This window comes from Marmota marmota, unplaced genomic scaffold, assembly GCF_001458135.2.
Source record: "Marmota marmota marmota unplaced genomic scaffold, marMar, whole genome shotgun sequence".
In the NCBI taxonomy this organism is placed as follows: domain Eukaryota; kingdom Metazoa; phylum Chordata; class Mammalia; order Rodentia; family Sciuridae; genus Marmota; species Marmota marmota.
The window spans coordinates 8,161,552-8,188,249 of NW_026000019.1; the positions used below are offsets into that span (position 1 = coordinate 8,161,552).

Sequence of the window (26,698 nt, forward strand, 5' to 3'; positions counted from 1 at the left end):
ATGATCTTTAAGTTAGAAAAAGACTGCTTTAAAGAAAAAGCCTTTGAAAATTAGAAATGGTGTAACTATTAAATCTCTAATTTGGGAACATTTAACAGCAGATATAGATAGGGTTGCTCCTTTTCTCATTTTAATTCTCTTTATTCATTTTAAAAGGTGATTTCTATTATAATTTATATAAATAGATTAATTCAGAGCAGGGCTTATGCTTTATGTTTCATAATTTACAGTATTGCTTGAAATAGAGATATCCTAATAATTATAAAACAGTCAATATTGGCTTCCTAGCCTAATTCAAATCTTACAAATCCAACAGTCACACTCCTGGTGACAATGGCATGGCAGTGAACTGGCCAGACGATGGCAGCCATAGCACGGACTTTGTGGAGCCAGGCAAATCTGCTCTGAGTCTGATTCTGTCACTTTCTAACAGTGCAGTTGACAAAATCCCCATATTCTTCACCTTTAAAAAGCAAAAAGGGAACGGGATGCCTTCTGTATTCTTAGCTCAGGTCAGTCATTAAATTTAAGGTAACTATTTTTTTTTTAAATTTCAAACATAACTCAAGGCAAACGATTATTTCTATTCCTTAATTTGTCCAATCATATAATTAATAATATTTATAATCATAGTACTTTGAGAAAATAAATCTGAGAAAGCAAAAGTAACATGAGACCTTAATATCCGTTTTCTGAGACACTTAATGTCTTAAAACTAGGAATTGATCTTTCATGTTCTCCACTTTTGCTATGAGATATTTAAGAGAAGTCCATAGGATTCTTCCCTCCAACCTGACCCTTAAATTTACTTAACATCTACACACTCTATGGTAATTTAGCATGCTTCTTTATTTCTCAGTTTCGTCATTATAAGAGACTGAAGACAATAGATGTACAACTCAGGAAGGCCTACCTTGTCATAGACGCAAAGGGAACATTACCTAGAGTGCCTTTTAACTTGGTAGTTGTGGCAGACAGAATGCCCCCTACTCAATGTTGTCTAAATCCTAATCACTGAAACTATCATCACTTACCTAACAAAGCTATAAGGGTTGCAGATGGAAGTAAGGTAGCTAATCATCCAACTTTTAAATAAAGAGATGGTATTGGATTACGGTGGGGGGAGTATAATCATTTGTCTTTGCACATGGAAGCTGAAGGCAGAGGAGTTAAGAGTGATGCAATGTGAGAAGGACTTGGCCAGCCATTGCTGGCTTTGAAAATGAAGAGGCCAGCAACCAGGGAATGGGGAAAGTGTTCAGGAACTAGAAAAGGCAAGGAAACTCATTCTCCCTACAACCTCCAGAAAGAAATGTATGCCTGACACCTGCATTTTAGCTCCATGAGATCCATTTTGAGCTTCTCAAGTACAGAGCCATGAGATTATTTGTATTGTTTTAAACCACTAAGTTTGAGGTCATCTTTCATAGGCAGTGGTAAGGAAGTAGAAAAGAGGATCCCGTTACATGCTAATGTGATGGTGCCTTTTGGATCTGCTTTGGGTGTCCTGTGTAGACTGGCAGAGTTGTGACAGTGGTCTACTTTATGCTTTGAATATAGCCATTGATGCTCTGCCACTACAACTTATTTTTTAAATGGAAATGTTTCTTTCTCTTTCTCTCTCCCTGCTCCTCCCTAATTTCTCCCCATCCCTAATTTCAGGAGAAATAGGATCACCTTTCTTCCCCATCCTCGGCAGATTTATCTATCCTTGAGTACACACCCACCATTGGAAGAAAGCAATACAAACTTTGGGGATGGTACCAGAACATCTCAGAAATGACTGTCTCCAAAATTAACAAGTGAATTACAACTAACATTTGAATCACCTCTATAAAAGCCCCCTGTTCCTGCTGAGGACAGAATCACAGCCTCCGGGACAGGAGTTCTGTGTTTCTCCTTTGCTAGCAAAGCAATAATCCTTTTTTTCCCCTTTTTCTCAAAGCCGTGTACTCGACATTGACTGGCATTGGGGACAAAGATAAAGCTTTCAGCAACAGAGTGGGGCTTCTTGCTTCAAGGCCCTTATTACTTACAGGTATTTGTCTTATCTTAAGATCTTGTTTTAAGTACTTGCTTTTAGTCTTTAAGCCCCCATAAGCTATCATTAGATTTTTTTTTCATCTTTTTAAAAATGTTCTCTGCAAATTCTAGCTATTCAGTTGATGAACTATCTTCCACAAAGGTACGCATTCTCTCTTCTGTTTCTCTGTTGGGATCAACTCTAGTCTATATTATGCACAGATTAGAGGAGGATTTTTTTTAAAGGGTGTGTAATTTTCTGCTTGGGATTAAAATAGAAAATGAATGCCTCCACTTATCTACTTTCAAAGTAAATGCAAAGCCAAACTTCCTCCTCTCTTCCCCAACATAATATCAGCTTAGAATCAGAAAAATGGATTGGTTATTTCGGGCCCAATATCCAATAGCTATATTAAGATCCAAGAAGCAGGAGGCAAGTCAATTTAGAGGTTATCACAGTGTAGTGAAACAAAAAAAAACAAAAAAAAAAAAAAAAAGAAAAGTAGTTTTTAGAGTCAGAAAAATCATGTGCTTGGTAAATTTCTCTCTCTAGCTCCTCCTCTAAGCCTTTATAACAGAATGGTGGTATTCATTTTTTTGTTCTTAAACTCAGTAATGGGAACTCTTCACTGGTGTTTGAGTAAATATGCCACTTCTAGCAAAAAAAAAAGGGGGGATGTAATGCTAGATTCATGGGACCCCAATAGACCGCCAGGAGCCGAATCCGATGCAATCACAACAGAGTCTTTATTGCAAGCTCGAGCCTGGACTCACAACTGTTTCCAACACAGCGTTCCCAGGGAGTGAGCCCTGGTCCTTTGTTCAGCGAGATTTTATAGGTTTTTTTGGGGATACTCTATGCGTCACAACATCACACAGCAAATCATTTCATATCGCAGGAAAATCAAACAACAACTCTTAACATTGATTAGCACATTCACTGGCGGGAACAAGTTGGGTAAGGGTGATTGGTTAGTACAAGAGGTGGATACATTTGAACTGATTGGTTTAAGCTGTTATGAGTGTACATGCTAAACTACACGGTTTCCTAACGTGTTATCAATCAAACTACTGGGAGGGTCACCTGGCATTTCAGGTATTTTCCAAGTCTCATGCTGATTGGTGGTTGCTAGGGGGTTGCTATGGGTCCTCACCTAACTGAGTCAGGGACACCTGGCGCTGCAGATCTCTTCTGCAGCTCAAGAACAGGAGTGTTCTGCCAGTAGTCAGAGCCAGATTAGGGAATCCTAATGCCCTGTTATTTACAGACAAACAACTCAGCAGGGTGGGTATGTGCCTACAAGTGCTCTGTGGGTTTTTCCAAGGACAAGGGTCACACCCCCTCCCTTTGGACCCCCTTAGAAGCTGGTTTCTCAAAAATGGAGCCAGTTTCTCAGGACCAGTGTGTGTGAAAGGCTGTCCCTCTGGTTGCATGCAGAGTGCCTACTTAGTGTGCAGACCTTGTCCCATCATAGAGTACTTTGAGAATCTAATCAAAGATGTATTCCTAAAAAAATAAACAACCACAGCACAAAAACTGTCATAAAACTTCATTCTCAAAGGCTTTAAACATGTTCCAACTTCAGAACCTGGGCAGTGTGAATTCTCTTGCAGTGAAAAGGAATCAGCAGCAACTTGGGATTTAGAACTATTCAAGTAGAGAGGACAGTAATGTCACAGCTGAGAATCAAGCAACCAACTTTGCCATGAATTCACTTTGCCAAGTTATTTAAAAGGTTTGGGTTAAAAAAAAAATGAGAGGAATGATTAATCAAAGTAATCTTCAGGGTTTTTTGTTGTTGTTTTAATCCTGAGTTTTTACCATTCTGTCTTGGTCTGTCTCTACTTTATAAATTTCAATGTTGGTGTTATAGACTAAGCCTTATGTCCTCTAAACATCCAGATGCTGAAGCTCTAATCACTAGTGTGGCTATATTTGGAGATGGGGCATCCAAGGAAGTAGTAGAGGTTAAACAAGGTCATAAAGATGGAACTATTATTGTAGATCATTGTCCTTATGAGAACCCTCCACTGGAACATGCCTAAAGAGGTCATGTCACTTTAAATGCTTTTAATGTATTGTTAAAACACACTTTTCTAAATACAGCCATGTGAATCACTGTGATGCCTAAGCTCTTGTGACCCAAAAGCTCAAGAACAGGAGTGTTCTGCCAGTAGTCAGAGCCAGATTAGGGAATCCTAATGCCCTAAATTAAATAAAATATTATGGCCTTTTAAAAAAATATTATTTTAATAGAAAATGTGATAATAACATGAACAAGTTTAACAAAAATTTTTTAAGTATTCCCTTTCTTAGACAATCTGGCATCTTAAACTTTTTTTATTATTATTATATTGCACTATAGAGCAAGACATCTAAAAGCAACAGATTTATTTAATTGTAAAACTACCTAAAACACATCCTTGAACTATGTCAACTTTTGTCATAAATGGCTTGATAATTAATATAGTAAATTAATATTTTCACTTCTCTAGTTTTAAAAAATTCTAGGTATAAAACTTTCATTAGAAAGTTTCAGCCCAGAATCATAGCCTTTGTGACAGGAGTCCCCTGTGTTTCTCCTTTGCTGGCAAAGCAGTAAACCCTTTTTTTTTTTTTTTCCTTTTTCTCAAAACTGTGTCCTCATTATTGGATTGGCATCAGGGACAAGGACTAACCTTTTGGCAACAAATTTGGCAACCCATATGGGACCCAAGAGCAGCCCCCACTCCAGCTTTTTTGGTCAGGCCTGGCTCTCCAAGGACCCCTACTTCCATGCTGAGGATTCATGGTGCTGGTGAGTTTGTTGAGCGCCAACTGCTGAAGAAATTGGGAGACAGTGTGAGGTTGCCTCAGACCAAACCAGAGGAGCTCTAGAGGTTAAATGAGGTCATAAAGATGGGACTGTTATTGTAGATTATTATGTATGTGAGTAAAGGGAGGGACTGGGGGACTATCCCAGCAGCTGCCAAGCTCTTTTTGCTTTGAGAAACTCCTGCCTTCTCTCCCTGAACCGCACAAGTTGCTCCATCAGTTGGTCTACTTTGAGAAAGTAGAAGCTACCTAGGAGCCCTGAGCTACTAGTCATCTCCTTAGCATTCGCAGGGACTAGAAATCTCATGAAATATGAATTTGATACCTCTAAATTACTAAAGACACTATGAGAAGACCTGTCCTCTTTGTAGTCTAAAAAAAGTGACCCAATAAACAACTGTGTCCATGTGTCTGCACTATATTGTTCATACAATATAAAAGAGAATTCTGATCCCCTGGAGATTATATTCCCCAGAACACCAATTTAAGTAAATTCTCCTGAATCTGTGAAACTGTTAAGAAATTTAAGCCTATATTTTATCAAGAAAAAAAAATACAATACTGAGGGGATACCAGATAACTAATGAGTCTAATTTGTAGAAAGATAAAAATTACTATTAAAAAAAAGTATGTGTTGCTCTTTTATTTTTTTAAATTTTTTTTTAAATTTATTTTTAAGTTTTAGGTGGACACAATATCTTTATTTTGCGTTTATGTGGTGCTGAGGATCGAACCCAGTGCCTCATGCATGCTAGGCAAGCACTCTACCACTGAGCCACAACCCCAACCTGTGTTGCTCTTTTAAAAATGTGTGCTACTTATGCAAATCAGTCTGCATCTTCATTAATTTAGGAAACAACAGAAGAATTAAAATGATTTGGGTAGCAAATGGACTCCTCAGAATGTTTCCTTAGCTTTAAGCAGTTAATTCAATATTTGCAAACTACAAGGATTTCTGCATCCTGTTAGAGAGCAAATGGTATCTGCAAAATATTGAATGAACATGAATGACTGTGGGTTCAGAAAAACAAATGAATTTCTGTATTGAAGAGCACTGGAGGCTAGCAGGATTATTCTTACTATTTTCACTGCTTGTGATGAGAGGGGGAGAAAGAAAACCCAGTCTTAGAATCTCCATTACTTGTTGGCACTGATCACAAACATAGGACCACCCATGGAGAGCCAACACAGAAGTTTGTTTTTATTATAATTGTTTTCTTAGGGAGTGGAGAGAGTGTGAATGGTTTAGGTAAAGGGTGGGAGTGAAAATGTTTATAAAGGAACATAAATATAAGGAGTTCTTAAGTAACTTCCTCTGAATGAATCTGACTAACCTGGCGGGAGTTTAGTTGGCTCCCATGCAATCCATCAAACCAGGAAGTGGGTCAGCCAGACCTGGGTAGACAAGACAATTGGTAGGTATGGAAATAATCAAAGGGCTTCTGTCAATCAGTGGGGTGTGGAGGAGGTTATAAAATGTCTTAGACTTAAAATGTTGCCTGCCATATCTCAGAGGCTCTCCCCATCTTTTCATCTTCCTTGACTTCACTGACCCAAGTAGGTGTGTATGGAAAGAAGCAGATCATAAAGAAAGTAGAGATTTTCAATACGACATAAAATGTACTACATACATAAAGCTAAACAGAGGAGAAATACAGTTAGATTAAATATGATACAAGGAGCTGGGTATGGTAGTGCACACACGTAGTCCCAGTGGCTGGGGAGGCTGAGGTAGGAGGATTTTGAATTCAAAGCCAGCATCAGCAATTCAGGGAAGCCCTACGCAACTTAGTGAGACCCTGTCTCTAAATAAGATAAAGAAAAACTGCTGGGGCTGTGGCTCAGTGGTTAAGTGCCCCTGAGTTCACTCCCTGGTACCAAATAAATAAAATGTGATGATCCTTTGTTAAAAATATTATTCCTCCCAGATTAATCCTAAAAGATTCTAGTTATAAATAGCCAAGTTTTAGTTACCAGTGAATATGAGGGTATATTTATTTGAATAAAGTAGCAAATCCTAAAGGTGTGGGCTACTGACTCTATAGTCCATCTTACTCTTGGACAATCCTTAATGATACTTTGAGGATTCTGATACAAGGCTCAGAGTTGTGCACCTTCCCACAATTATTGTCTACCTTTTAGAAAATTCAGCTAAACCATTTAATGACTTTTAAATTCTACTACGTTCAGCTACCACCCACCACTTTCCAGGTTAACTCATTAGGAATAGTATGAGTGCATACAATGTAACCTGTGATCTTTCTACTGAATTCAGTACCAACAATCCTCTCCTACTTGAATTCATACCATGTTACACTCTTATCTAATGAAGGCCTAGTCCCTTACTCCTCAATTTCTTTACAGTCTTCTTTACAGTTTTTTTATTCCCTATCACATTTTTAAAAATATTTTTTAGTTGTCAATGGACCTTTATTTTATTGATTTGTATGTGGAGCTGAGAATCGAACACAGTGACTCACACATTACACTGCTTGGGTCTGAGCCTAATAGTTACATGGTGATATTAAAGACAATGGGAGAGAAAATGAGAAGAGAGATTGTAAGAGAGCTAAAAACATGTGAACATTATAGGAAATTAATAGAAAATATATAAAATGAATAAGCCAAGACATAGCATAAGCATAATATCTAAAAAGTAATAAGATAATACCTGAATCAAAAAACTAAGAGCTAGAATTTTTTCTAGAGGGTAGGCACATGGGGCACAATTTTCTCAATTATGAAATTAAGGATTGTCCAAGAGTAAGATGGACTATAGGATTGTGGAGATAACTCAGAGGTACATCATGGGTTTAGCATGTGCCAAGCCCTGGGTTCAGTTCTCAGCAACAAAAAGATTTTCTTATTTGAAAATAAAACTCTGTGCATTTTTTCAGAAAAGTAACTTAATTTTGAAATAAGTCAACTCTACATATTTTCCCACTCATAGACTGTGAAAAGCAGCTCTATCACGAGAGTGGTAACCAGAAGGAGGAACAGGAAGGGCTTCTGGAGGGAGACTGATGACTTCATTTGAGTGATGTTTACAGGTTTGGGGTATAGACTGGGGGACACACTACTAAAATTTAAATCTGAAGACCAGGGCTTCAGCCGCATATAGCCGGTTCTCTGCTGCTCACCTGGGTCTTGCACAAACTGAATTAACCAAATCCCACCCCCACATCACCTCCTCTGATATCATCTCTCTCAATGGGTGGCATTATCATCAACCCACTCACCTCAGCTAGAAATCTGGAATCATCCTTGAGTATTTCCTTTTACTTATTCCCAATATGTCCCAGGTTCTGCTGATATGGTTACTTAAATGTTTTCATATGCACCTTTATCCATTTCCACTTGCCTGATTCAGTCTTTTATCATTCAATTCCTTAATTAATAGTCCTATCTACAGTTTTGTCTCTCTCAATTCTACCCTTCACTTAGTCACCAGAGAGATCTTGTCATGTTTACCCTTCAATCAACTCAGTGGTTCTAACCCTTTGTGTAGGTTTGGGTGTGTGGGTACATAATTGTAGAAAAGGAAAAATTTTGGAGATGCTAACGTAGAGATTAAAAGATTTAAAGAAACCCTGAATAATTACAAATCAATTATTGGCATAATATCACAATTTTTGCATTCATTCATCCAATCAAAGAATAATTATTGGGCACCACTGTTATTTGCACAGAGTGCACAGGGGGTTCTGCAAAGCAATAGAGTCTCTGTTCTTCAGTAGCTGACACTCCAGGGGAGGGGGAGAGAGACATTTAAACAGATAGATAGCAATCAGTACTATGAAGAAATTAGCCCCCAAATCTGGGTAGGTTATTTTAGCCAGTCAAGTTCTCAGTGATTAAGTGACATATGAATAGACTTTGGAAAGAAGTGAGAGTCACGTGGGCATCTAAAAAAAAACAAAACAAAACGGTGTATCAGAAAGAAGAAGCCGTCCATGCAGATATCCTGAAATAGAAGTGCTTGGAGTGTTTGAGGAACAGCCAGGAGCCCAGGTGGTTGGAGAATAGTGAACAAGAAGGAAACTAGTAAAGGTGATGTGAGAGAGGAAGTCATGCAATGGATCACCAAGGAAGCTGACCTGGAACTTATCCTAAAAGTGATGGAAATTCTCTAGTGACTTGAACAGAACTGTGAGGAGAACTGAACCTACAATGTAAATCTGTCTACCCTTTGGATTTTTACAAATTGAAGCCTCTGGTATAAATCTTCCGTCCTTTCCCTGCTGTGTTTGTGAAGAGAGGTATCTTAATGTTTGTAATTTTATGGAGTGAGTTTGAATGGAAGGAGAGAACAGGGGAAGTCTGCAGGCCAGGATAGGTTCCATTCTCTCTTAATGCACAAACACGCCTAAGATAAAAGATCATTAAAAAAAAAAAAAAAACAACAAAAAAAAAACTTCACTCATTGCTGACAGAGATTCTACTTACTTACATTTCTTTAAGCTTATTCTAAGAATGTTGATATTAATATGCATGATAGATTATGCAAAGAGAACCTGCATTTCCTCTTTCCACCCCTGCTCTGTGTTATATTACAAAGCATTCCTGAGATGACTAACAACAAAGAGTACTATGCTCCAAATTATTTTTTTTCCCCACATTGTGGACTGACTTCTCCACGTGGAAGAAAAGATAATTGATGGTATTTCCTGATTACATACTCCATCTCGAAGACAAAAATAAAGAGAACTCTTCTCCAGTTTTAATTTTAAAATTCCAAAAGGAAAACTTCCGGATGCCCTGGCTGGGATCATGTTCATCCTTGGCTCAATCCCTGTGGCTAGAGGAATGAATGAGTCATTCTGACAGGCCAGGTCCAGATGGGGGCCCATCCCAGCCCTGGGGAGAAGGTACTATAATGGACGGGCCCAGCAGGAAGGGAAAAGGAGACAGGACAGACAAATGTATTCGTATCTCCTATGTATGGTAAGTAAAACCATTGACCATCTAAAGAAAACCCACTTCTCCAGCACTACTATGTTCCACTCATTACTTCAAATTTTATTCTCCAGAAATACAGCAGAGTAGCTCAGAGAATAAATTTTGAGTTTAGCAGATTTAGGTTTGTATAAATTTACCATTTACTAATTATGTGATGGGTAATTTTTTTAACCTCTCTGAGCTTTAAATTCTTGATTTCTTAAGCCGGGTAAATTAGAAACTAAAGAAAATAACACAAGTTAAACACATAAGGTGGCAGGTATGAGATTTTAGGGAATGGATAAGTTACACACCCCTTTTCTTCCTTCAGTTTTTTTTTTGTTTTGTTTTGTTTTTTTTTAATCAGAGAGATGCCCAGGAATCAGGACAAAGAAAACACCTCTTTTAAAATTGCCAGATCACATTCATCCCTAGGGCTAGGGATGTGGCTCATTGGTTGAGTATCCTTGAGTTCAATCCCCAGTAACCGCCCCCACCACCTCCAAAATTGTCAGATCACATCTTTCTGGTCAGAATTCTGCAAAGGTTTCCCATTTCACAGAATAAACCGCAAAGTCATCATAGTAAACAGCAAAGTCATTATAGCCACGCAAGGCCCTGACATCATCTTCCCCACCCGACCCCCCGCCCAAGCCCTGTCACCTCTCTTCCTTGTCTCCTGTGGTTTCCCTCTTGCTCATTTTACACAGCCACACTGGCCTCGTCACTCTTCCTCAAACTTTCAGGAAATCTCCTGACTTGAGTCCTCTTTCTTTGCTTTTCCAACTGTCAAGAGCACTCTAGGCTTGAGCCTGCACGTGGCTTGCTCCCCAGGAAGGGAAGGAAATGGACCTGGGTGGGTCTCTGCCCTCCCAGAACTGACAGGCTAGTGGGGAGGGAAGCATTCAACATGAGACAAACACAAGATAGGATCTTAAAGTGTGATGAGTGTTGTGGTAGGAACGTCTGTACTCCTAAGGGGAAACCATGGAGTATGGGATTCTAAAGGGAAGCAAGACAAGAGGAGGAGCCACATAAGGAACTGTCACTGAAGATGAGAACGGCATGCAAATGACCTAGAAAACACAGATCATGCCCCATTACCCAGCACAGCAGTGATGGAGCAATGATGAATAGCCACCCAAGAGCCAGGGAGACAGGTAGGAAGTGTCTGCAATGTCTAGTCACATCCCTGTTGCCAAAGATGGGAATTCAGGAGCAGGAATTCAGTAGTGTGGAAATGCAATTGAAAGGGAGCCAGTCTGATAGGATAAAGCATGATTTACTGAGAGCTAATCTTTACAGCTTCTCATTAACCTTGCTTCTTAGGGAAGATTGTCCTTAGAACAAAGAGGGTCTCATTCTTTCCCTCTCTGTAAGAATACAAATAAGTAAGGATGACATTATTTTAGGCATAAAATATTTGGGTATTCTCAAAATTACTTTTTAAAACTCTTTAAAGCTTTAAAAACTGTATACCAATTCTTGTTTACCTTTTCCTACTAGTGACATCTTATGTTAATGTATGAAATGTCAAAAACAGGAAATTTACACTCTTTTGTTGTTGGAGGGGGGAGGGTTGTGTACCAGAGATTAAACTCAGGGGCACTCGACCACTGAGCCACATCCCCAGCCCTACTTTGTATTTATTTAGAGTCAGGGTCTCACTGAGTTGCTTAGCTCCTTGCCATTGCTGAGGCTGGCTTTGAACTCGCAATCCTCCTGCCTCAGCCTCCTGAGCCACTGGGATTATAGGCGTGCACCACCACACCCAGTTCACATTGTTAATTAAGCTAAAGACCTTTTCAGTTTTCACCAGCTTTTACTTATGTGTGTATGTGTGTACTGCTTTGCAATTTGATACCATGTACAGGTTTATATGGTCACCATCAAACTGTTCTATGAGCATAAAGGAATATCATAAACTTCTCTTTCATAGTCACACCTTTGTAGTCCTGCCTCTATCCCTGAAAGCCTCTGATCTATTTGCCACATTTAGAGTTTTGCAATTTCAATCATGTTATGTAAATGGAATTATACAGTATGTGACCTTTGGAGATTGGCTTTTTTCACTAAGTATGATAACTCTGGGGTCCATCCTTGTTGCTGCAGATAACAAAATCTCATTCTTTTTTATTGCGAAGTAGTACTCTATTACATGGACATACCGGAGTTTGTTTAACCACTGATCCATTGAAATACATTTTAGTTGATTCCTCTCAAATTTATTTTTAAAATTAGCAACCCTCAGATCAAATGAAAGCATTTTTATAACTTTCAGTACATCTCAGCAATGATTGGATCACTGGGAGTTGCTGAACAAGATGAATGCAGTTGCAAGTAGAAACAGGTGATTCATGAAAGCTGCTACCATGTGTCACTCTGAATAAATATGACTTTGCAAGGATGACTTTTAAAATTTCCTAAACACTAATTAGTTGAGAACTTATGCTTCAGAAACACCCAGCCCCTGTATACAAAACAAACAAACAAACAAAAACTCCTGCCAAAGATAGAAACAGATCAAAGATTGCATAAAGTACAATTTATTAGTGGTTTATGAACACAAGTGTGCCATGAGCAGCAGCAAGATAGAAGGTTATCTGATCCTCAAGACAGAAGGAAGGGTCTTAAATGCTAATTAGACAAAGGCCTGGCACTTCTCAAAAGGCACTAACTTGTTCAATGTCAGTGAAGAAAGCATCCAGACATCAGTATCTGACACAATGTGCTTTGCTGCCTCACTTTTCTTGATGGAGGATTACTAGGGATTGAACCCAGGTACATGTTAGGCACACACTCTACCAGAAGCTACACCCTCACTCCTCAGTTGACTAATGACTTTGTCCTATAGGGCTTGGGATGGATGCCAGGGCCACCTGGGGGGCAAAATGGTGGTTGTAACCAAGATGGCTCGAGTCATTCCAAGCTGGACTCCAATACCTTAATTCTAAATTCTGTCCAGACTCGGGAGGCTGTGAGAGGAGCGAACCAGAAATGTGGGCCTGAGGCAGGCCGGGTTGGTCCAGTTGTTACATAAGAGTAAAGAGGAGAAGTGATGGGGGAAACGGTATGCAGGAAAGCAGAACCTCACCTTCCCCGAGGTTCTGAAACAGGAAAGGTGACCTCACAGGCAGCACCTACACTTCCCTTTTCCCTCAAGTCACTGGTGGCTTCTCTGTCACTATCATCTTGTGCCTGGATCATTTCATTACCTATTTCACAAAGTTCTCTATGAAAAGAAAAAAAAAAATAGTGAAGTTCTATGTCGGAATAAGTTCAGAATACTGTGCCTTCTTAAAAAGAATTAACTAATTTCTGTACATTTGTAGGTAGCTTTAGCCCACCTTGGGTAAATAATTTGCCCTGCCCTACCTTCACCTTCAGCTGACAAAGGAGAATCAGCAACTTATTTTCCTAAAGACAATGAAATGGATTTAAAAAATCCTTGAATTGCTCTTTTCCTTATTTCATTAAAGGAGTGTTCTGTCAAAATATTCTTTGGGAAACAGATTTTCTATATCTATAGATAAATAAATACATTCTAAACACAGTCCTTTGTCTCCCTTAGTTCACGATTTTCTGGAGAGGAAAAAAACCTTCCTGAATGTATACAACATAAAGCATATGCCAATGATATTCTGCAAGCAATTAAAAATAAATACCTATTGATTCTCTTCCTCAGAAAAATTTTCCATGCCGATCATATACATTTTATGTTGCTATAAGAGAATACCTAAAACTGGGTAATTGATAAAGAGGCTTATTTGGGCTCATGACTTTGAAGACCAGAAAGTTCAAGCTCTGGTGGCCATAATGGGTGAGGACCACTTATTGCTTCACCTCATGCTAGGAAAACAGAAGGTCAAATGATGCTTGTTAAAGAGAGATCATGTGTGAATGAGGAGAGCTGCCAGGCTCACAATCCATTCCTGTAAGAAATAACTCATTCTTCAAACTAATCTGGTTTAAGAAAACTAACCTAGTCTCAAGAGAAAGACATTAATGCATTCATGAGAGTAAAGGCCTCATCTCCCAACACTTTTACATTGGCAATCAAGTTTCAACATGAGTTTTGGTGGGGACAAACCTCACCGGAAGTATAGCATTCATTCACTCTACCTCAGTTCCTACTCCCATGATGATCACCCACATAGAGTCATCAAACTATTAAACCAAACACCATGCTCTGTGACCTTATCTTCCTATCTTCCCAGTCTGTTCAATGCCCACATGGAATCATTCCTGAATCTGCCTGGGCTTTCCAATCCTTTAACACTTCTACTCTCTCCTTTCCTTAGTTTCCTTCCATCTTGTATTCTCTCTTTTCAGAATAAATTTAAAATCCATTACCTCCATTCTTTTTCCAAAATCTTAAACTCCTCTATCCTCCTTTTCATTCCATTTTTGTTGAAAAATCTCTAGAAGAAACTATCAACTTACTCAAAACTTTCTCCACATGGCTCCACCAATTCTCTGTACTTCCTTCATACTCATGCAGCAGAACTTAAAATTTAAATGAAAAAGCCCCCACAAGAGAGAGAGCTGGTACCTTTGCAAATTCATGATCACCAGATTCAAATGAAGCAGAGAGTGTAGAGTTCCTGGTACTCCCACAGTGCTTCATCATTTGACCTAGCAACTCACTTTCTGCTTTCCAAGAGGACTTTTGCACATTTTTCTCTCCTTAAGGTTCTGCCCTATCCCCATGCTGCCCTTTGTTCCCTGAGGATGACCTACTTCCAACTTAATAGAGAAAATAGAGGCCAGCAAAGATCAATTCCTACACATTCTTCCTATCACATAGAATATGTCCCTGTTCCTGCACCCACTCTAGCCTCCTTTGTTCCTGTTTCCTCAAATATCAGCACTCACCCCCACTTTAATCTAGTTTCAACCTGGATTCCCACACTTTTCCAAACCCAGCACCCTCCATTGCACCTTCTCTCTCTGGTCCCTACCACTTCCCTTCTAACCAGTTCTTCCCACCAGCACTTAGGTGTGCATGTTCATCTCAGTACAAAGCTTCTCCCTAAAGCCTGAAAAAAAAAAAAAAAAAAAGAAGAAGAAAGAAAGAAAGAAAGAAACAACAACAAAAGGAATCAAACAGAATAGGAGATTCCTCACACTATCATTGCCCGGTTTACGAGTCCCTGATGCTCTAAGAAGAAAAGGAATGGGATCACCAACAACATCCACACAGGGGTAGAGGAAGATTGTCCGAAAAGTGAATTTTAGAGTCTCTTTCAATAATAAAATTATGTTTTGATTGTGTTAATAAGTGCATTTTTTCAAAGTAACAGTTATTCAACATCTTTGAAGATTGGAGAAGGGAAACCAAGGAGACAGGCACACAGACTCCTGTCAGAGGAGCCAGAAAAGAATGAAGAGTCAAAGGCAGAGCAGGTTTCAACATCATCAAATGAATTTCCCAGAGTGAATGACAAGGATAATGACTTTTCCTTGTTTCATGATAAACTTCTGTAATCAATGATCCATTTTTTAAATACCCCTACACCCAATATTCTTTTCAATAATGTTTTTTTCTAGGTTCCTGATCCAAATTGAGAGAAAGATTCCTGGTTTCATAGTTTGCAGAATTTGCTTTCTTCTCCTTTATGGAAAATCATTAATTAAGGTGAAGACTGAGGCACCAACAGAGTATGGCCCCATGCTATTGCTCAGAAAATTCCAGAAAACAAGAGCATGGCTCAGCTCCTTTTCTGATGAAAACTACAACCGAGAAGGAAAGAGCCTTCAGAGGTCAATGGAGACGCTTTGGATCTTCAGACAACTTAGGAGAAAGTCATGATGTTATTCTCCAAAGCAGAAATTATTCTTTTAAAAAATACTATCTAGGTCATTTTTTATTTCACACACTGGTTTTATTAGCTTGCTAGGTTGCCGTAATAAAATACCACTAACAGAATTTTTTTTTTTTTAAGCCCCAGAAACTAGAATTCCAAGATTAAGGTGTTTGTTGTCAGGTTTGGTTTCGTCTGCAGCCTCATTCTTTGTCTGATGGATGGTCCTTCCTTCTCACCATGGTCTTTCCTCTGTGCTCACAAAATGTCTGTGTCCCAACCGCACCATCTCATAAAGACACTAGTCATATTGGCTAGGACCTAACAAACTCATTTGATATTATTTACTCCTTTTAAAGCCCTACCTTAAAGGGTAGGGCTTTAAAGGGTAGGGCTTTAAAAGGAGTAAATAATATCAATCATCATATTCTGAAATACTGGGAGTAGGACTTCCATATAGGGACTTCAGAGCAATAAATTCAGCCTCACATACCCTGAAAATCAATTCCATACGGTAGAGTGATTTATACAGTCAAATTAGGATGATTCATGAAAGTAGTAGATATTTCACAGGAATGAATATAGTTATATAATTCACCAAACAATATATTTTAAAGAAATTAGAAAAACGGTACACTATCTCAAGTTTAAAAACTTGCCCAGGAGGAAATACCACCTACCTAATAAACAGTAACACTTACAATCAGGTTGCCTTAACTTTCAGCCAACTTATCTGCTGACATGAGTTTTCTGGCCTTGGGTCAGCTCCTCTGCTCCTCATGGCAACAGGGAGTTGTGGTATCTGCTGGGCTCATCCCAGCCAGGATTCCTCAAACAAAAGCCCTTGGAGGTGTGCATACTGTTTGCTTTTTACAGCACTGCATGGCAACAGGATTTGGTGTCTCCCTCACTTTAGGAACACCTTTCCACACCCTGCATATGGCTTTCTAAGAGAAGGACATTTTCCACATATTCTGCTTATGTATCTTAGTAGCTGATTATACCCGTGTTTGTTTCCAAAATATTGCCCGTTACAACTTGCATAACTTGGAAGTAGATATATGGGCTCATTATGCGAAAGTCTACATTCACATGAAAATTTGTCACCCTTTCCTGCAGGCATCCAGTTGCAATGCCCTGCCCTTCTGAACCATTCATAGGGTTTGGGAGGGCATGCAATAGCAGAGTACACACACACCATTGCCATCCCTGAAGAACTGGCTGATCTTCAAGCTCCCCAAGGGAATCTTCTATTAGGAGGTGGGGAGGGAAACCCTAGCTAGATTACTCCAAGAATTCCTCTGGAGAGCTGGGTGATGCCATAACCTGCCACGTAGGACGAGACTCTGCCTAGAAACAGGGAAAGCCAAACAACCATGCAAACAAAAATCCTCTTTATTAATGCAAAATCATTACACTAATGATCATCAAAAGTGAATGAATATGCGAATATTAACTCCAAATCAAACATCTCCCCTGATTTCTTTTTTTTTTTTTTTTAAAGATAGAGTGAGAGAGGGAGGGAGGGAGAGAGAGAGAGAGAATTTTTAATATTTATTTTTTAGTTCTCGGCGGACACAACATCTTTGTTTGTATGTGGGGCTGAGGATCGAACCCGGGCCGCACGCATGCCAGGCGAGCGTGCTACCGCTTGAGCCACATCCCCAGCCCTCCTGATTTCTAATCAATAATATATATATTGTATTTTGGAATTCGGACCTAGAAAATTCATTTTTCCCAAAGAGAAGATAGGAGAGAGACACTTTTGTTCTGATACTATAAACGATATAACACTTTTTTTTTTTTTTTTGTATCAGGGATTGAACCCAGGTACTTAACCACTGAGCCACATCCCCAGCCTATATTTTAATTTGAGACTGGGTCTCACTAAGTTGCTTGGGGCCTCAATGTGTTGCTGAGACTGGCTTTGAAGTTGCGATCCTACTGCCTCAGGCTTCAAGTTGCTGGGATTATAGGCATGTGCCACTGTGCCACATGATCCATTTTTCCAATCATGGTAGAAAATTATGTATCCCAAAATATATACAGACATGTGAAAATATTCACCCTTTCAGCCTTCAGGTAATTTGGAGATCCTCTGCTTTCAACCATGTCCCTTAAAATAATTGCATCATTCTGTTCATGCTATGATATAATAAAAAGTAAGAAGTCCTGTTGTAACTAACCATATTTTCCTCTTTTTTCCCTTTATATGCTAGGCAAATGTCAAGTTCAACCACAATGATTGTCATAGTTAGAACATTTTTTGTTTTCTTTTCTCCCTTTGCTGTGATTTTCTATTTTATTAACTTTATCTTTTTGCAAATAAATCAAATCCTTTGTGGGGGGAACAAGGTAAAAATTTCTATTCATGGTACCAGAGAAGATGATTTATGAAATATAGTCACACAAACATTACTCTGGCTGCTTAGCAAATAACAGTGATGATCTTTTATAAATCATGAAGTACACTACAGTTGAGCTTATGCTTTTAATTCACAATTGTTTCTCCATCTAGTCACTATTATAATGTTCAGAAATGAATATCTAATGAATCTGCATTATACCAATAATATTCAGTTAATATGGGCAGTGCCTTATTGAACAAAAACACAGTTAATGTGTACTGGTATAGAGCAGCAGAGATTTGGGCCATGTCAGAGTCTTCTGAGATGAAGAACTTGAAAAATATAATTCATTTAAAATAAACCCTTCATTTCTCTCTTCTATATTCCACTTTTGAATACTCTCTACTTTTTTGCCACAGTTTATTATAGATGGCATTATTGACCTTGGGTCACCTCCTTTGCTCCTCATGGCAACAGTGGGTTGTGGTATTTGCATCATGATATCAAAGAAATAACTGTAATAAATAGTTCTATCATGTTCTAGAATAATAAAATATCACTTGACCTCATTTCTCCTATTACTGGTACACAAGAACACAGCGAGACTATTAAATTTGTCTAACTACTATAAAATAGATGAGATCAAAGGTAAAATAGAAAACATATCCAGCAATGTGATTCATTGTTTATAGGAATTAAACAAACTTCCAATTAAGAAAAGCCCAACTATTCCTGGTGAGTTCATAAATAAACTGTGTTCTAGATATATGATGATACAAGAAGAAAGGAATAGCATGCTAATGTTTTTCCAATGTGGGCCAGTTACAAAGATCAATTCAGTAAATCTGAAATATGGTTTAACTGAATATGGTTTAATGCCTTTAACAGTAGATGGATTACCTATTATTAGGAAAATAGTCCAGAAAAAAAAAATATATATATATATATATAAAATCTTTGAAGCATAGAATAATAATGAATGTGAGATTTTTATTCATTTTAATAAATGTTTAGGGTTCTGAGATTCAATTCTATGTATTGAAGGAAAAACCATAAATTTTAAAAGCAAACAAAGCTAGAGGTAGAATTGAAATTCAAAGACTTATCATTTTAATTAAGATATAAATCTAAGCAAAAATGATACTTCATCTCCAAGTAAAAGTAGATATGTCAGTGTTTTCACTTAACCATAGTGTCTCATATATGCTAAATACCATAATGTTAGAAGATAACATTGATGTGGTTGTTGCTGCTGCTGCTGTTGTTATCATCATCATCATCATCATCATCATCATCATCATCTCCAGTATCACCCTGTCAAGCTCCTTTCCCAGGAATCTTCCATTTAAAACCATTTTAGATCCTGGTGTCTTGCAAAATTTTCTTAATTCTTCTCCTGCAATATCAACCATGGGAACAGTGGGTGATATCCCAGTGATAGTAATGATGGTGCTGACAGTATGATAATGGTAACAATAAAAATAAAACCCTAAAACAAACAGCTTGTGAAGAGTGATTATGGGAGTTTGGAGAATGTTTATATGGTATCATGGCCAAGAGACCCAGGACTGCTTCAGTCTAGTGTTTGACCAGTCATTGCTTCTCTAATAATGTCTACAAAGAAGAAAATACACACATGGATCAATGGAAAACATCAAAAACAGTTATTGGCTTTTATAAAATGGACCTGTGTTTGCATTCTAATGCAGAGACATCCAGTTATTCAGGTTAGTAAATGTGCCTGGCAAAGTGCCTTTCTCATCAGTTTAGGGACAAACCCACATCTCAAGGTCTTACTAACATTACATTGTCTACTTGGTACAAGAAACCAAAGGGATGAGGTTCTTGTAGGTATTAAGAAGGACAAAGAAAGAAAGTGGGATGCTGAGGACTCCCACTGAAAAAGATCTCTTAACAATTTCCCTGGCTTATTTCCTGGAATCAGAGGAAGAAGGAGTCTCACAATTGGGTGCAGGACCTATTAATACACCAAAACTCCATTCACAGGGTGGTTCAACAATGTCTAGGACTTGGCTCCAAACAGGTTAGTGCTCCCTTGGAAGAAGAAATAAGAGACCCCTTTCTACTTTGTTTCTCAATCAGCAGTTTAGTAACTCACTGAGCATATAAACTAAAGAGAAATGAAAAGTAGCTCTATAACACATAAAAGAATGATAATTGTCCAAAAAAATGAAAAATAATAATAAAATTGTGAGGTCTCGACTTTTAAGCAATCTAACAAATTATCTTTTTATGAACTGGCAAGAAAGGCCCAACATTTATTAAAACAACAACAAAACAAAACAAAAACCTCTCCCTGGATTCAAGAGTTCTGGATGATATAAAAGAATTGATTAAAAAAAAAAACAAAACTTGATTATTGGACTAATTCTCAACCAGTCAATCAAATATAGTAGTTAATGATCAATAAATATTTCTGTATACACAAAGATGGAAATCCTCCACAGCAACTTTGAAATTCAAAAAACAGGACAAAAGTTGGGGCTGGGATTCAGGCTCAGTAGTAGAGCACTCGCCTCGCACGTGTGTGGCCCTAGTTTCGATCCTCAGCACCACTAAAAGTAAATAAATAAAATAAAGATTTTTTTTAAAAAAAAAGAAGAATATTTTTTAAAAAGAAAGAAAGAAAAGACAAAAGTCCATTTTTTTTTTGAATGTGTGAAGTTAGCATAATGATCCCTGACTAACTATAACTATGAAAATAGCAAGCAACCAGAGGCACTTGATGCTCTTGCAAATTTCTGACCAATCAACCAAAAAGTCAGCTTTTTGTTACTATGACCAAAACATCCAACAAGATCAATACAGGAGGAAAAGTTTATTTGGGCTCATGGTTTCAGAGGATCAGTCTATGGGCAACTGGTTCCATTGTTCTGGGCCTGAGATGAGGTAGAACATGATAGAAGAACGGCATGGCAGAGGAACTGCTCAGATCATGGCAGCTAGGAAGGAGAGAGAGAAAACAAGGAGCCAAAACCAAAATATAATCCCCAAGGGCACACCCCCCACCCCACCCCCAGTGACCTACTTCCTCTAGCCCTGCCTCATATACCTACAGTTACCATCCAGTAAACCATCTAAATTATTAATTCATCAAACGAATGAATTAGGTTACAGCTTTCATAATCTGGTTGTTTCACTTCTAAACATTCCTGCATTGCCTAACCCATGAGCTTTTTGGAGATACATATTCAAACCATAGTAACCACCTTATTATCATATACATGGTTCTAAAATATGGCCATGATAGGCAATTTTACTCTCACCTTTTTTGTTGTGAACATTAAATACATTCTCAATAATTATAAGGAAAAGTACCAAAAACAAAACCCGGCACTTGTCTTATTTAAACACCAAAAAATAAGAACATAAAGTTTGTCAGACATTACTTAATTCATTTTCATTGAGGTTTAATCATAACATTGTGAGCATCTCAAATATTTCTTGTAATATCGATTACACTTCAATTTTTTTCATAGCTTTCTTAAAAAAAACAGACTTTATTTTTAAGGGTTTTTTTTTTTTCTTTTCTTTTAGGTTGGCAGCAAAATCGAAGGAAAGGTACAGAAATTTCCCACAGGTTCCTTGTCTCTTCCCTTGCCTAGACTCCTCCCTGATCAACATCCCTCACCAGAATGGAATATTTATTGCAAAAGTGTACATAAATATATATTATAAATTTGTTCAAGTTCATAGAATGCTCCATATATGTATAATATGTCAAAATACACTATACTGTCATGTATATCTAAAAAGAACAAATAAACAAACAAACTTAATAGAATGAACAATACAAAGCATCAACCCTAATGTGAACTATGAACTGTGGGTAATAACATGTTAATATAGGTTCATTGATTGTTCAGACAGATTAAAACTGGTTCTAGATCGTAAAAGGGAAGTAAAATTGGCTCAGGCTCCTGTATTCTTTTATTCTTTTATTGTATCAAAAGATACAATCTATAGGGCAAAGTATTGTTACAAGGTGATTAGCACAGTGTAGATATAGTAAGATGATATCATCGGGATAGAAAAGGGAAATAGTGGGGGAAGGAGGAAGAGTTATAGGAAGGATTCAAGAAGAAGGTGGAAAAAGTTGTCTTTTTTTCAGCGTGACTAAGAGAACCAGATGAACAAGGCAGGTATGAGGTATGGCAAAGGTGAAGGAAATATTGCAAATTGAGAGGAAAGATATATATGTACATACCCGAAGGCATGGCAAAGTCTGGTGTACTTGGGAGTTGACAAAAGAAAAAATTCAGCTAAGAGAATGGGAGGGAATGTATCAAAACAATTAAATGGTAAGCAGGTGGTGAAAATAACCCACGGGAAGGAATTTGAAGTTAATTCCCTCATGATTTCTTTTTTTGGTTTGTTTGTGGTGCTAGGGATTGAACCCAGGGCCTTGTGCATTCGAGGCAAGCACGCTACCAACTGAACAGTATCCCTGGCCCCTTTGATGATTTTTAAGGGAGGAATTGGTAACGGTTAATTCGGTGTATTTTAAAATAGAGAAAGGAAATAAATAAAAAAGGACATTGTAAAAATTAGTGAGCTAACTAAACTTTGGCAACAGAAATAGAGAAAATGTTTAGGGGATAAAAGAACAGGATACAGGGACATATTAAATGTTGAGAGTGAAGAAGCAGGAATCTTATGAGATGAACCCCTACTATGCTGCATTAAAGAAATATAGGGAAGATCAAATTAGTGGGGGAAATCTGTGAGTTCCAACTTTTCGAATATTGAGTTTGAGATGCTTCTGGGACAACCAGGGGGGGTTATTCTATTATCAGTTAGGTAAAGGGAAAGAAGCCTGTGGCCAGGAAAGAGATATGGGGGAGATGCTGATTTGTTAGTCATTGACATTCAGTTGGCAATGCAGGTTAACAGGATTGGAAAAGACAGCCAAGGGGGAAAATGTAAACGGAAGAGAAGTGAATCATTCTCATTACTTAATAGCTGAGTAATCAAATGGGATTCTCTGATCTGTCTACTGATTGTAATAAAAGAAAAAAAATATAGGGGGTGTGGCTCAGTGAGAGAGAACATGCATGAGAAGCTCAGGATTTGATTCCAGCATCACAAGAAGAAAAGGAAGGAAAAAAAAAAAAAAAACACAAAAAAACAGGGCTGAATTGAATTGCATCCAAAAGACAATGTGGTCCTTTGAGTGTCTTCTAGCAGAGTGGAAAAGCAGTTTCCTGGTCTTCTTTCCCCTTGAGTTTTTCCTAGTCTTTCTAGCCCCTTGCCTTTAAGGTTTGTACCTGATCTACTGGCCTCTCATAACTGGTCTCTCTGCTTCTGATAAGCCTCTTTCTAATCCACCCCACACATTATTTTCCAGTCTTTATAAACACTATTTATTTATCTATATATTTATTTATTTATGTATCTTTTTTGGTACTAGAGATTGAACCCAGGGGCACTTAACCACTGAGCCATCTCCCCAGCCCATTTTACTGCAATAAACACTATTTAATTTCCTATCATCTTACTCCCTCTGCCCTCCACCCAGCCATATACACATTTCTCAAAAATATTCAGTCAATAAATTGCAGGCATTTTACAGAATGGACAGTGCTTTCTTTGGGGGATAGATAAATCAGGGTTTGAGCATCAGTTCCTTTAACAAGTATTATATTGGACCATGTGGAACTCCTACTCTTATAAGTTGAAAGTGATTGAACATCAGAAGTTTCATATGGTTCAACCTGATAACTTTGGGAGCCCACATGCAAGTCAAATAAACCTCTCAGAAATTAACTCCAAAGACATCATATGTCCCCTAGCAAAAGATGGCTTTAGCCCATCTGGTTAGCAATTTCTTTTTCCTTGGGAAGAAATCAGAAATATGAAAAGAAAAATTCCTTCTCTTTGGGTTAAGATAGAAATGTCAATAGAGGAAAGAATTTGGGGCCCAGCAAATGTCATCAGGTAGATTCATTTGAGTAAGATTTCTTGTTCAGGCCTGGAGATAGAGAAGTTTTCTGATTGTCATTTTCCCATGGTCTACTACAAGTTATTTCCTTGGTCTTTTCTGAGAAAAGTATTATTTCTTTAGAAGTGTTAATATTATTTATTGGGCTGTGTAAATTCTTACTCAAGTCCCAGAACCACTCTCTTTCTTCTAAATAATTTTGTCTGCTTCTTATTGTGGATTTCATAATTTAACTCTCAGAAGCCAAACTCATAAAGATGATTCATTATGCTTTCATGTTTAATTTATGATTTATATTAATGGTTGGTGAACATTTTTAAAGCAGGAATTTGGTCATTGAGACAGAAGTTGAGAGAGAGAACATAGAATATCATCAATCAAAAGGAAAGAAGAGTAGCTCTAGGTACAGCAGGAGCAGGAATGGGGACATCAAGAGCCCCAAGACCTGCACCTTTTGCCCTACAATGTTCCCAGGGATCCACAGAATACATTATGCATTTCATGGTAATATCTGAGAATCTTCCAGCTTGATTGACTGTGGGAGACCAACCTTACACGTGACTGAGTCACACTCCCTGGCTGGGTGCTGAGGCGCTCAGTCACAGAAATGTGGCAGAGCTTTCCCCACCCTTCTTGGGTTTGAGGGTCAGTGTCTCGTGCATGGGTGTGTCTTGCTACAGCCCCATGGGTGAAGCTATGCTCAGTCACCTGTTCCTTTGTAATATAACCCTTTGCCCTGTTTAGGATAGAATCTTCCATGGAAGTGCCTTGTGTGTGTCCCCTTCTCTTACTGTGCCCTTGGGTGTGGCCTACCCAGGTGTCAGTCAACCTGCTGACAGTGGACATCATGAAGATGTCAGCCCCCTGAAACCTGGCCCCTTGCCTCATTTGAATAGCTTCTCCTCAATAAAAGGGGTCAGTACGTGCTCTCGATCTCTCTCTTCCTGTGTACCCTTAAGGTCAGAGGAGCCGTCACAGAGACCCCAAAGAAAAAGGTATTTGTGTCTCTTGTGTGGTTATTTTGTGCAGCCCAATTAGCCCAATGTAACTGGAATGACCCCTGAACCTTTTAATCACGAACAGAAACCCAGCAATTGACTTTCTTTCTTTCTTTTTTTTTTAATATTTTTTCTAGTTGTAGATGGACACAATATTTTTATGTATTTATTTTTTGTGGTGTTGAGGATCAAACACAGTGCCCCACACATACGAGATAGGTGTTCTACCACTGAGCTGCAACCCCAGTCCCCAGCTCGATTGACTTTCCCAGGTATATGCGTGTGTGTGTGTGTGTGTGTGTGTGTGTGTGTGTGTGCGTGTTCATCTGTGGTCTCCTTAGTCCCAATTCAGAAACCAGTAAGCAGAATCCATTGATAGAGCAAAACCCCTTTCCAATGACACCTTAAAAATGTTATGGTAACAACAGAGAGTGTGCACCCCACATCTCTTGTAGCTCTTCTGTCCCTACTAAAAAGACAGTCTCAAATTTGAACACTCTAAAGGACCGTCATCCACCCTGTGACTCCTGGGCCCGAATGCACATTGCATCCTTGCAGTATGCAGCAGGAGACATTACCCGAAAAGGAAGAAAAAAAGACAAAGCTGGAGTGAGTGAACTGCTCCAAGGTCTTGCATTTTCTGATGACTCAGAAGTGGAGGAAGATGAGCCTGAGGCTCAGCCTCAAAAGAAGCTAAAGGTGTCAAGTGTCCCAGAAAAAAGTTGGACCAAAAGAGACATTAAGCCGAACTTTCCCAGCTGGTCGGCACTGGATTCTGGACTTTTAAATCTCAAGAGTGAAAAGTTGAACCCAGTAGAACTCTTTGAATTGTTTTTTGATGATGAAACATTCAACTTGATTGTCAATGAAACCATTAATTATGCTTCTCAGAAAAATGTTAACTTAGAAGTCACAGTTCAGGAAATGAGGTGTGTATTTGGTGTCCTGCTATGGAGTGGATTTGTAAGGCGTCCCAGAAGGGGGATGTACTGGGAAATCTCTGATGCTGATCAGAACCTGGTTCGAGATGCAATTAGAAGGGACAGATTTGAGTTGATTTTCTCATACCTGCATTTTGCAGATAATAGCCACCTAGATCAAAAAGATAAATTTTCAAAATTGAGACCTCTCATAAAGCAAATGAATAAAAATTTCCTCTTGTATGCTCCCCTAGAAGAATAAAAAAAAATGTTATGGTAAGTTGTAGAGTTGTTAATGATTGAAAACTTAATGGCTTTAAAGGTCAGAAAAACAGGGCATTAATTAATTTAGAAATCTGTATGTAGATACTGTTCACTTTTCATGCTTCTGTTCACAGATGCAGGAATTTAGAAGTACAAGTTGAATAACCCTTACCAAAATGCTTGGGACCAGAAGTATTTTGATTGCAAATACTTTTTTAAATTTTTTGAATATTTGTATATATGTATAATGAGATAATTTGGAGATGGGACCCAAGTCTACACACAAAATTCATTTGTGTTTCATATATACCTTATTTACATAGCCTGAAGGTAGTTTTATATAATATTTTTAGTATTTCTACATTCTGACTATAGTATAAGGTCAGGTGTGGAATTTTTCACTTGTGATATAATGTTAGTGAACAAAAGTCTCCGATTTTTGGAGCATTTCAGATTTCAGATTTTTGGACCAAGGATGCTCAGACTGTAGTTTAGAACAACAAAAGTTTGTTTTTTATTCCTTGTCCAATGCCAGATTGGTAGGCATCTTTCGTTATTGTCACTCAGGAACACAGACTGATGGGGGAATTATCCAGATAATATTTTATTATCGCTGGCATAGCAAAA

At 38.2% G+C, this 26,698-nt stretch overlaps 1 protein-coding gene across 1 annotated transcript; it reads left to right on the top strand.

Moving 5' to 3' along the window:
- Positions 1-338: 338 nt before the first annotated feature.
- Positions 339-26,069, top strand: LOC107147205 (piggyBac transposable element-derived protein 1-like). The gene is made up of 5 exons (XM_048810215.1): positions 339-512; positions 12,630-12,794; positions 15,098-15,258; positions 21,486-21,509; positions 25,316-26,069. The coding sequence occupies exons 1-5, from the start codon at positions 339-341 to the stop codon at positions 26,067-26,069; spliced, it is 1,278 nt and encodes a 425-aa protein (XP_048666172.1).
- Positions 26,070-26,698: the final 629 nt, after the last annotated feature.

Coding starts and splice junctions, on each gene's coding strand:
- LOC107147205 (XM_048810215.1), top strand. CDS start 339: ATGGCAGTGAACTGGCCAGACGATGGCAGCCATAGCACGGACTTTGTG. Junction 513..12,629: donor CTTCTGTATTCTTAGCTCAG/GTCAGTCATTAA, acceptor TTTGTCCTATAG/GGCTTGGGATGGATGCCAGG. Junction 12,795..15,097: donor GTGGGCCTGAGGCAGGCCGG/GTTGGTCCAGTT, acceptor ACATCTTTGAAG/ATTGGAGAAGGGAAACCAAG.